The sequence below is a fragment of the Juglans microcarpa x Juglans regia genome, chromosome 8D (genome assembly GCF_004785595.1).
Source record: "Juglans microcarpa x Juglans regia isolate MS1-56 chromosome 8D, Jm3101_v1.0, whole genome shotgun sequence".
Classification (NCBI taxonomy): Eukaryota; Viridiplantae; Streptophyta; class Magnoliopsida; order Fagales; family Juglandaceae; genus Juglans; species Juglans microcarpa x Juglans regia.
Genome location: NC_054608.1, coordinates 31,848,925 through 31,861,587, shown reverse-complemented (window position 1 = coordinate 31,861,587; position 12,663 = coordinate 31,848,925). Strand labels below are relative to the sequence as shown.

General features: G+C 35.3%; 1 protein-coding gene across 2 annotated transcripts; it reads right to left on the bottom strand.

Moving 5' to 3' along the window:
- Positions 1 to 1,467: 1,467 nt before the first annotated feature.
- LOC121242529 (tubulin alpha chain-like) lies at positions 1,468 to 3,943 on the bottom strand. Of its 2 annotated transcripts, XM_041140393.1 has the most exons (5): positions 3,638 to 3,831; positions 2,822 to 3,056; positions 2,359 to 2,729; positions 1,809 to 2,269; positions 1,468 to 1,723 (listed from the first exon to the last, which is right to left on the bottom strand). In XM_041140393.1, exons 1-5 carry the CDS (start codon positions 3,728 to 3,730, stop codon positions 1,600 to 1,602), a joined length of 1,284 nt encoding a protein of 427 aa, XP_040996327.1. In that variant the 5' UTR covers positions 3,731 to 3,831; the 3' UTR covers positions 1,468 to 1,599. The 2 variants fall into 2 exon arrangements, with proteins under 2 accessions (XP_040996327.1, XP_040996326.1); XM_041140392.1 differs by having other exon boundaries at positions 1,468 to 2,269; positions 3,638 to 3,943.
- Positions 3,944 to 12,663: the final 8,720 nt, after the last annotated feature.

The following is a 12,663-nucleotide window of genomic DNA, read 5'->3' as shown; positions in this document are numbered from 1 at the left end:
CCACACTCTCTTCAGTCCTTGGAAGTAACTTCCCTTCAATTTGAATATAAAAGGTCATCAAACCCATTCCAAGAAACAATGCTTCGAGTCTCTAAAAAATAGGGCAAGGGAGATGACCGCACGAGGCAACGAAGCTTAGATTGGCAATGGTGGTTAGGGTTTTAGCAAGAGAGAGATAATTTTTTTTTTTTTTATTTTTATAAATAAGAGATAAATTTTATTGATGTGAATGAAATAGGCATGTACCAAGTACACAAGAAGTATACAATAGAACACCTAAATACATTCCAAGAGCGATGAACTAAGGATAAGAATTCATGAATATCATCCTCATTTAATACAATAGCTGAAAATCAAAGCAATAAAGTACGTAGAAAAAAATTCTTCAACTCCACCATTGTTCGTTCCTTGTCTTCAAAACAACGTGCATTCCTTTCCGTCTAAATATACCACATGATACACAACGGAATCATTCTCCAAGTTGCTGCCACTTGATGACTGGCTTGCAATTTTTTCCAACAACCCATCAAATCCACCACCCTCATAGGCATTACCCAAGTCATACCAACCCTTCGAAAAATCTCATCCCACAACCCCATCGCTAGGTCACAATGTAGTAAAAGATGATCTACCGATTCTCCATTCTTTTTATACATGTAACAATAATCCAACACTACACATTCTCTCTTCCTCAAATTGTCTGTGGTCAAGATCTTTCCAAGGGCGGCATTCCATATAAAGAAAGCAACTCTAGAGGGCACACGAGACCTCTAAATGTTCTTCCAAGGGAATGGGGTGTGAGCAAGAGAGAGAGAGAGAATTCGAGAAGGGTTTCAAGTTTTCGACCCTTTTGAGCATATATACCGACTTGAAAATATAATTTTATAGTATAAAAAATTGAATAAATCTTCACATCCTCCTCACACTCTACATTTTTTTTTTAATTTTTATTATTATTTTTTCTTTTATCAAATATTTATTATATGAATAATGAATAGAAAATTTGAAATAATTTAAAAAGAATAAACTCAAAAAAAAATTTAAAATTTAAAAAAATGTGGAGTATAGAGTGTAGTGGAGATTGTGTAGCAAAACTCTAAAAAATTATTGATATTTTGACTTTCTATTAACAAACCAGCTTTTTAGTAGTAAAATTTTATTAAAAAAAAATATAGAACACTGATTCTTTTCATGGTAACTTTAATAGTATGGTGTATCAATTAACACTGATACTTTTCCAATTGCCAAATCAAGAGCACTTTTTTGTATCACATTCAGCTTCTTCCACAGGTTGAATTACGTACTAGCTCTCAAGTCCAGATTTGTACTATCATGATGAGAGGAAATAGCAGAAGCACTACAGCTCACAAACTCAAACGAACCATTATCGCAAATACAAGCCTTTATAGACACCATAAGATGCGTCAAGCCGAATAGGAAGAGTATTACAAAGCCAGAGCCATCATGGGTTCCAAATCACAGAAAAATATTATTGATAATGCAGAAGTCTGCAGAAAAGCACATACAAAGCCCAGCAACAGCTTTAAAAGGAAACAACCGCAACAAAAGCCAACATATTACAGCAGACATCAAAAGGGATTACATCGAGCCTCTAGTATTCATCTCCTTCATCACCATCCTCTCCCTCGGCAGATTCTGCACCAACCTCCTCGTAATCCTTCTCCAGGGCAGCCAGATCTTCACGAGCCTCTGAGAACTCCCCCTCCTCCATACCCTCACCGACATACCAGTGCACAAAGGCACGTTTGGCATACATGAGATCAAACTTGTGGTCAATGCGAGAGAACACCTCAGCAACACTGGTTGAGTTAGAGATCATGCAGACGGCCCTTTGCACCTTAGCAAGGTCGCCTCCCGGAACAACAGTGGGTGGCTGGTAATTGATACCACACTTAAATCCAGTAGGACACCAGTCAACAAATTGGATGGTGCGCTTGGTCTTGATGGTGGCCACAGCTGCATTCACATCCTTGGGCACAACATCACCACGGTACATCAAGCAGCAAGCCATGTACTTGCCATGGCGTGGGTCACACTTTGCCATCATGGAAGAGGGTTCAAAGGCACTGTTCGTAATCTCGGCCACTGAAAGTTGCTCATGGTATGCCTTCTCAGCTGAGATGACAGGAGCATAGGAGGAAAGCATGAAATGGATCCTGGGGTAGGGAACCAAGTTGGTCTGGAACTCAGTCACATCAACATTCAGGGCTCCATCGAACCGCAAGGAGGCAGTCAGGGACGAGATCACCTGAATTACAATCACCCATTATTTACAGCATCCATTTTAATTCAAAGGGATGCCAAAAAATGTCCACAATCTTGGAAATTTCATTATACCTGAGAGACAAGGCGGTTAAGATTAGTGTAAGTAGGACGCTCGATGTCAAGGGAGCGCCTGCAGATGTCATAGATGGCCTCATTATCAAGAAGCACAGCAACATCAGTATGCTCAAGGAGGGAGTGAGTTGAAAGGACGCTGTTGTATGGCTCCACAACGGATGTGGACACCTGTGGTGAGGGATAGACAGTGAAACCGAGCTTAGACTTTTTGCCATAATCAACGGAGAGACGCTCCAAAAGCAGCGATCCAAGACCAGAACCGGTACCCCCTCCGACAGCATTGAAAACCAAGAAGCCTTGAAGACCAGTGCAGTTGTCTGCAAGCTTGCGGATCCGGTCCAGGCAGAGATCAACAATCTCTTTCCCAACTGCACCAGAAAGCCACAGAGGATCGTTAAAAAAAAAAAATGGCATTCAAAGACCCATACAATAACGAACGGAGCTAAAAAAAAAATATTACTGGTGTAATGGCCACGGGCAAAGTTGTTGGCAGCATCTTCCTTGCCGCTGATGAGTTGCTCAGGGTGGAAGAGCTGGCGGTATGTTCCAGTCCTCACTTCATCAATGACAGTAGGCTCAAGATCAACAAAGACTGCACGAGGGACGTGCTTCCCAGCTCCAGTTTCGCTGAAAAAGGTGTTGAAGGCATCATCTCCACCGCCAACTGTCTTGTCACTCGGCATCTGCCCATCAGGCTGGGGGGAAAAGCAAAATTTCAGCAGATGAAAATTTACGCATTGCCTGATTTAAATGGAGCAATATATATAACAAACGAACGCACGCACGCACACTATATGTAGAAGAAAAGATGAAAACGAATTCAAAAAGAAGAACCGTTGCCTGAGACTAATAATAGAAAAAATTTCAAGACACCGGCCACCATGTTTGCCGATAAAAAAAAATCCGTCTTCTTCCAACTTTCAAACGAGCATGTCTAAACCCTCAAAATACTTTCTCTATTACAAACATGGATACCACAACTTTCATAAAAATTAATTAAATATTGATCTAAACCGCAGATCTAGCTGGACTAGAAAATTTCAAGTGAAAAATGAACCACATCCAAAGCCAGATCTAACGAGTTCTATAGCAAGGATTAATGACAGCACGTCGTTGAGCTAATACATTAAAATTTTCTACGAAGATTAACCATATATCGAGAAGAGAAATGAGAATCGGAGATAATAAAAAGCAACAGCTAGCACAACAAATTCCGGAAAGAATAGAATGGTAAAAGCAAAGGAAGGGAATGAGCAAGTGAGCGAGAGAATATTACCTGAATGCCATGCTCGAGGCAGTAGAGCTCCCAGCAGGCATTGCCGACCTGGATACCGGCCTGGCCGATGTGGATCGAGATGCACTCTCTCATATTTACAAGATGAGTTTCGGGAAGATTCGGAGAGTTTCGGAAGGAGCGGCGTTTATCAAGACGCCTCTCAGATGAATGCGGGGGTTTTCGAATCTGAGTCTCAGGTTATGCTATTTATATAGCTAGGCAGAACGGACGATGACCCGTAATTATCGGGGCAAAATTAACCGGTTTGTGTAAATCTCATTTAAATTTTCAAAATGAAAGAAATTTCGTAAAAGGAAAGTTATATAACTTGCTACACCGTATATTTAATTTATAATATAATGTACTATATTATGAGTTTATATTTCTAAAATTTTAATAATGTTAAATATAATTGTAAAATGCGTAAATAATATACAATCCTTCTGAAAAAGAATATGGAATACTATTAAAAATTAGTTTTTTATACAGATTTATATTTATCTATTATTTTTTAAAAAGATTATACAACACTTACACACTTCACTTCATTTCACGACTATAAATATTATTTTTCTAAATATATATATATATATATTTACTTATATGAAAATGTCAAATGTTCATAAGTTTTGGTGATACGTTTAACGCATAAGGCTCAACAAATATGTTTACAAAACAATTTTTCAAACTATTATTATTATTATTTTTTTTTTTTTTTTTGAGTCCTTCTACATCTATCGAAGAAATGTCTCGAAGAAGTGTTCCGAACAATGCATTTCTTTTTTTTATTTTTCTTTTTTCATGTATTTTTTTAATCATCATAAACATTTTAAAAAAAATCACAATATCATTAAAAAATACTTTCTTAATTATTAAGTTAAAAAAAAAAAAAGTTTTCGAGACCTACTTTCGATGGGTTTTTATTTTTTATACGTTTAGAGAGGAAGTTTTGAATCCAACACCTCCATTTTAAAATGAGTTGGAGGTTTATCTCAATCAGCATAACTATAAATTTTTTTTTTTTTGACACTATATAACTATAACTGATTATTTAAATGGTAAATATATAATTACTTAAAAAATATAAGACATTGGAAGTATGATTAAAAATAATATTATAAATATTATAGGTACCTAGAGGAAGAAATAAGTGGTAACTAGGATTAGTTGACCATGGTTAAAGAAGGGTTTGCTTGGCCATTTGCGACAGCTGGCTGGCCAGCCTAACTGAAGTGACTGTTTAACCGTGGTTAATTGCCCGCCGGTTGTACTTTTGGACTTAGATTCGGAAAAGGCCTTGATGTTTGGCCGAATTACGAAGATGACATTGGGCGAGTTTTTTTTTTTTTTTTTATTTGAGAATTAGCTGTTTAAGACGTTAAAATCAAATCATATAATAAATTATAATAAGTTCTCATTTATTTTTATAATTTATCTCAATTAAATTAAATTAAATTTATCTTATTTTATATTATTTAATTATTATAATTTTTAAATTTTTATATAAAATAAAATAAATAATTTAATTTTAAAAATTTTAAAATAAAAATATTATTAAAAAATATATTCTAATAATATTTTATTTTTTTTTTAATTTTAATATCTATTCATTTCACCTTATATACGAAAACAAGGAGCCTGAGAGGCAGCGTCTCGAGGAGGGTAATGTCGTCATTTAAGTGATAAATTATCTCGAAGCAAGCACGTGATCGCTTTCATTGATGGGCCAATAGGGGCCCAGGAGGGACATGCAGTGGGTTGGGCAGGTGGGCTGTCAAAGGTCAAGTAGGTCCTACATTGCTGTCGTTTTAGGCCCGGCATCTTAGGTGATAATAGACAGCATCTTGGGTCAAATTGAAATTTATAAATTTTATGATAGGATCCTAATCTCGATTGAAATTATTGCTCAAATTACATGTTTAATCTAGAGAGAGATAGAGAGAACGCATTGAATCTACAATATTACGAGTGTAGTATGTAGAATTTTTTTAAAAAATATTCAACATTTGATGAATGATATCGCCTCATCATAGCAGGGCAAGGTTGCATTTAGATGTTGAGTTGAATTGAATTCTCTATAAATAATAGTGAGTTGAGATGGTATAGTGAGTTTTATGAAGCCCACCTAAGATGAATTTAGATGTGTTTAGATGTGAAGATGAGTTTAGATGTATTTATGAAAAGTTGAAAAAGGTTGTGGATCCCATGTGTAAAGAGACGTTAAGTTGAAAAAAGTTACAAGTCTCACGTGTAAAGAGGTTTTGAGTTGAGATGAGTTTAATAATGTGAGAGTTAAGTGTTTAGATATTAGAAGATGGTTAAATCTGAACCAAACTCAACTAAGCTAAGTGCAGTCAAGGAACCAAACGAGCTCTTAAGAGTTATATGAGAGTGCAGTATGTAGAATTTTCTTAATAAAAAACATATTAATATTTAACTGCATCCCATACTTTCTATGACTATTCAAATTGGGTAGAATAGTCATAGAAAGTATGTATTACATGATCGATCGATTACTTTTATTGATGTATTTGGTCAACGAGGGATGAAGATTTTCTGTAATTATTTTATCCAAACTACATTTTACATTCAAGAGAGACAAACACAACATGTTGATTTTCTATTATATAATGCTGTTCCTAAATAATGTGGACTGACACCGGCAGGCATCCGTCCGACGACCCATGCAATCATCATCTGCACTTAGTCACACAGCTTGGACCGCAATGACCAGGCTGGACTACAGTCCAGTTCAGCCCAAAACCATTCGTAACCCTCCACTAAAGGGTAGAAGAGGACTTAAAATTCTGGAACAGAGCCGCCCCTCACTTGTTTTATAAGGAACTTGAAGTCAAGCCCAAGCCACTTTCAATCATTTAATAAGCAATGATTTCGGTGTTACTTGAAAGAGTTTATACATTTTTATCTGTTTTGCAATTTTTGAGTAAGCTGCACCTTATTTTTGCTGCTCCCTGCAGCCTTGCAACAGTCATAATTAAAAGGTGGTGAGCAGCATAAATAATGGGCACTGCCCCCAAAAAGATGCCAACCTGTGGAAGTTCATAGAAAAGTGCCAGCTTCAAATTCAATGACTCTTGTTGGGTTGGTCGACTTACCGGCAAGGAAAAAGGCTTTAGTAAACATTCCCATTAGTTAGTTTGCATGAGAAAACAGGCTGCTTGCTTGCATTTAATACTTCAAGATTGAAAGGGATATCTTAACCAATTTGAGACAGGATTCACTCAAACTGCCCAAAATCATGCTGAGAAAATCTCCATTTGATTGCCAAGAACGTGATGGAAGAAGATTATTAGAATAGAAAAACCAGCAATTCTGGTTCTTTCACTTGGCCTCGGATTCATATGATTCCGATGAGTTGTGTGTATATATCATTACCCAATCCGACCGCAATTTTCTAGGAAGGCTAAACACGTAGTAGATGATAAAAGGATAATGAATAGAACGATGCAATTTAAATCAGTCATAAAATGTTAAATTACATCCTGTCTTGAAGTAGGCCACTTCATTTCCAGAGGACATTCAGGTCCTACCAATGGAAAGTTTAGCCACTCATCTTCCCTTATCCGCTTTAGCTTTAACATACATGGCGGCTGGCCATGTTGAAGATACATTTATTCAAAATATAAGCATATTTCGCAGATATTTACTACACAACTGACAAAATGCTTTACCTGTAAAGCGACAAGCACAAGGACAAACAACACAGGCAGCCGGTTGAAGACTATATCTATCTATCTTAAGGGTATAAAAGAGGAAATTCGGCAAGTACAGTACCTAACGGCTGTATCTAAGTTGGAACAAGAAGAGAGTAATATGACACTAAACCAGAATCAAATCACAATCTCTGCACTAAATAGAGTCCAAAACGAAACCCTGATTATCAGGAATGAAAACAAAGCCCAAATTAATCTGTACCCACGAGAAAAAGTTCTACTTTTTTCTTTCTTGATCATAATATTCTGAGACCATAAATGATATCAAATGATTTTAGTACTAATGTAACAAAGTCTTAACAAAGATTCTGCAAGATCAGATCATGAAAGTTTTCGGAAAGTTTTAGTTGTTGACACAACCAAATAATAAATATTCAGATGATTTTCATCAAAAGTACATGACTGACTTGTTGAGAAGATACACATGAACAAACTTTAGCTTGAGAGGTAATTTTCATGGATGGGTTGAAGGAACATGTACAATTGGCAACAAGATGCGTACATGGAATGATCCATGATATTGAACACATTCTGTACAAATAGTGATGATCTAACATATGTGCATTCCGATATGGCATAGTTTGGCGCCACTATAGTGACATGTATTCTTTACAATGCTACATATCAATGTCTTCTAATGTAGTGGAGGAAAAATTTCATAGTGGAAAGAAGCAAAATGAACCTCTCACCAAGCAATAGAAGGAAGTTAAGGAGCAAGATCCGTGAGCTTGAGGAAAATTCCAGCATTATGTAATGGATAGAAAACTTCTCATAAAAATTAGGGATCCAAAAGGAACAGACATAATGCAGAGGGATACGCTGACAAAACTATTGTGAATGAGCAACATTCATAAGAATCAAAGCTGCTATCAAGTTGCCAGATGGAGAGCACTGAATCCACCTGTTATAATGTCCATACACACAACGCACATTCTTTCTTGGCAGACAAGATGCAAGAAGATGCTTTAAAACCAGCCACAATTGATACAGTCCCACTGATGAGGTTGGTGCATTACCTCATGCCAGACAAAATGGCAGGAGCAAATCCTTATAGAATCTAAAGTAAGTTTCCACTAACAGTGCAGCTACTCGCACTATGCAGAAAATTACCAAATTAAAAGGCCATTGCATTTTATTTGCAACTTCCAGCTGATTTTAAGGAAATAAAACAGAATTGACATGGACTCAGTTAGAGGTAGCCATGAAAGAGCCGATTGCCCAATATGTGAAAAATAAAAATAAAAGCAAAAAATGTGAAGTACAGCCAGCAACCAGCAAGTCCCATCCAAATAAGTCTTAGCAAAGTTTAGTTGAAGTATAAAGTAGATTAGCTGAAAGGAAGAAAAGATATTGGGTAAAGTTTTATCTCAAATTAAATGAGTGAAAAAAAATAATAGTCAGCAGTTTTGGCTCTACATATCCGTAGTTGGGATTTTTCATTTCTTTGTGGTTGTAACAATCACTTCAAGCAGTGGAAATAACAAAAGGATGTGAAATATTTATATAGATAATTTCATGGCAAAAATAACAAGGTAACAGTTTTTTAGTTTTATATGGTGGGATGAAAAATTCTATTTGTAAGCCAGTGTGTAAAGCACGCCCTCCATGCCGTTGACATGGCAAGACTTGATTTGCAAGAAAAATTTAAAATTTAAATCTCTTACAAATCAAGTCTTGCCATGTCAAGGCATAGAGGGCGTGCTTTACACACCGGCTTACAAGTAGAAGAGCTTGGGTTCCCAATAGAAGAAATCAAATGCATATGAAAAACAGAGCACCATCAATTAAATGCAGAAATGATCTCCACACGGCGCACACAAGCATTGTTCTCTAAATATCTTGACAGATGAAATCAAGGCGTAGTAAGCAAGAGCACTCCAATTTTAAGTATTCATTGCATGTGAAATTAATGCATAAATACCACAAAAGATGAACAGCAGACAAAAAATAAACTTAATTTGACTCCCACAGGACGTGAACTCTTACTAAACCTAAGAGTTCAGTTTCCATGAGTGAAATTGGTTGGTGGTTGGTTGGTGGGACTTGCAGAACAAGTACAGAAGTTGATTTCTTAACAAGCGTACATGAAGCGAATGATAAGATTTTGCCCAATCTGACTGGTCAAAGAAAAAAAAGATTTTTCCCAAACTGAAAAGAAAATGCAAATAGACATCGGAATGTGATATAATTTTGGAAGAAGTGTCCATGATCACTTGTGACCTCTTCAATAGTCAAACCAATCAGATTGTTGCTCCATGAATGATTCATTTAGCACCAGCATATGGATTATGGACAGTTTTGACCAAATATTTACACATTTATTTTTAACCAGAGACGGTGAGTGGATCTTATTACATACAGAATATTGATATGATAGGGTTGAAAAGAAGGGGGGAAAGTAACTATGAAGGTAATAATGATAGGCCGCTGTCAAGCTTAATGCTTGGAAAAACTTTGCGCCTTGGACCTAAAAGATTAAATTTTGTACATTATAATAATGGTAATACGGTGAAAGTGCTAGAGTTCCTAACTTGAAAGATACATTACAGAAAATATTATCAGGTAATCATTAAGATGGAGTCAAGACATTATGAGACTGCACTGCGCTGCAAATATTCCCGGAAGAAACTAGTTAAAAACCTTTACAAACACGTATAGATGACAGGCATATCAAACAGATAATGATAATACTTAATAATAAAATCAAATTTAAACAAAAGAAAAGACATTTGCCTATGAACTTTAATGGACCACATTAAATTCAAGTGTAACTCCTACCTTTGTTTTGCTCAAAAAAAAAAAAAAAAAAGATTCGAGTGTTACTCTGTAATCCCATCTATATCAAAGGACGACCGAAAACGGAGAGAATCAACTAAAACGCTAGAGCCAATGGAATACGCTAATTCCAAATGCTACGAAAGGCAAAAGGGAATCGTTTCCAAATCTACAAAGGCCCTTATTAGCTTCAACGAGTATGAGCATATTCAAGAAAGCTCATCCATTTGTCACCCAAACATAAAGATAAAACAGAGACTAGGAAACAAATAATGAAGCCGCAAGCCGCAAATGAACGAACTATAACATTATATCAAATAAATAAACCAACTTAGTCTATGGAAAATTCGGAAAAGCATACATAATCATCAAGAGCGCTAACTGTGTAAAAATGGGCAAAACATCTGGCATACATACAGGTGAAAAGACATATACTTTCAATCTTCTTTGGCATTTCAAACTGTGATGACGAATACCCATGATTGATGACGAATCGTATGCTCCTCCTCCTCCTCGTCCTCCTTTAAACTCTCAGGGGGAAAAAAACTAGACCCAAAACAAAAGGACTAACAAACGGGTATGGAAGGTTTTGAAAGAAACTATATTTATATTTATATTTGATAGAATGTAGAGATGATATATATTGCCTGGCTCCAACCTGTCTGCCTTTTTCCACGCAGCGAGAAGAGCTACATTGTTGTAAAGCTTCTCATCTATAAAAGCCCAAAAAGGACCTTCGATTTAGAGATGCATGCTGAGAGAGTACCTCTCTGGGACCGAGGGAAGCCTGGTCATTGCATGAAGTGGGAGAGAAAGACAAGTCCTCTTCGTCCATTGCAGAGCAGAGAGAGAGAGAGAGCCAAGCCCAGCACAAGCTCGCTCTTCAGTCTCTGGGTTCTTCCCTTTTCTTTTTCTTTAAGAGAGAGAGAGAGAGAGAGAGAGAGAGAGAGAGAGGAATGTTCAGTGTGAGTAGAAAATGGCGTGCCGTGCTCGATTGGTTGAAGGAGGAAGTTGTTTTAATGGAGAGAAGCAATAAGCATTTTGGATTTAGGGAGGCCGGTGAAAAGCCATTTTCAACTTTCTCTTTGTTCCTCGTCTTCTGCTGAGACTCACCGTTTTGTCTCTCTTTCTCCCTCTCTCTCAAAGCAGTTCCGTTTTACCTATTCCATACAAAATGTGTGTGCATATTATAACAGAAATGCTAGTCTTACAGGGGTGCTTCCTGCGTCTTCCATGAAATCTCACAGCTTTTCATTTGACTTTAAAAAATAAATTAATTAAAATTAAAATTAAAAAAAAAAAAAAAACTATACCATTTCCTATTTGGATTTGGATCATACACCCCTGCCACAGTATACAGGCTTATATAAAATATATCAATTGAATTATTAATGTTGTGTTTAATTCTGTGTTTGCCTCTCTCATCTTAAATTCTAAAATTTAATGTGAATGAATAAGAAAGGTAAATTAGATTTAGGGATATAATCGGTTTGGTTCTATTTTATAGACGTTGACGAACCAAATCGAATAGCTCGACTTTGTAAAAATTGAAATCGAAACGGATAAATTAATAAAGGATTTCGATTTTGGTTAAGTTTCTAGTTTAAATACTGAGAATATTTTATTGTTATTTTTTTTATTTTTTATTTACTTTTCACTTATTTTTTATTAATATTTAATATTATATCATTACTTTTTTATTATTATTTACAGAATACTGAAGAATACCTCACTCTCTAAACGCAGTTTAACACCTGATATTTTGTTTTGTTTTTTTTTTTTTTTGGTTTTTTCCCAAATTTTTGTACATTTTATATGTTAAGTTTCTTAATCTAATTATGTGTAATAATAAGGTTAAAAATCCATGCAATAATTATTATCTTTTAATATATATATATATAAATAATATGAAATATAAATAAAAGATTATAGAATATTAAACTCGGTTTGGTTCGGTCTAAAAAAAAGTTAAGAACCGGGACCGAACCAAAAAAGGATAATCGAAACAGACTGAACCCTCGATTGAATTGATCTGCTCCTTCAAATCATAAGTAAATATTTAAAAGCCTTCATTTACAGGTATTTTTTTCTCATATCGTTAAAGATAGTAATTGTTTACATATATATATATATATATATATAATAAAATATCTCTATTCATCATATTTAAATTATCATTTTTTATTATTTATTTTTAAATTATTATAAAAAACTATTTATTCTTGTTCACTCATCTATTAATTATTTGATGCCACGTGATATAATAACCTCGATTAAAAGATTATCAATACCATTTTTCATCTTAAATAATTGAAGACATGAAAGACATTAATAATTATTATTAACTCGACATCTTCCATTGAAAACAAAAGATGGTACGTGGTTGTGATATAACTTGTCCAAGTTGCATTGAAAAAGAAACATATATCATCTCGTGTTTGAAATTAAATTAGTTTTCTACAATCATACGTCGAGAAAAATTCTATTTTTAAACTGGTGTGTAGGGTATATCGTAAA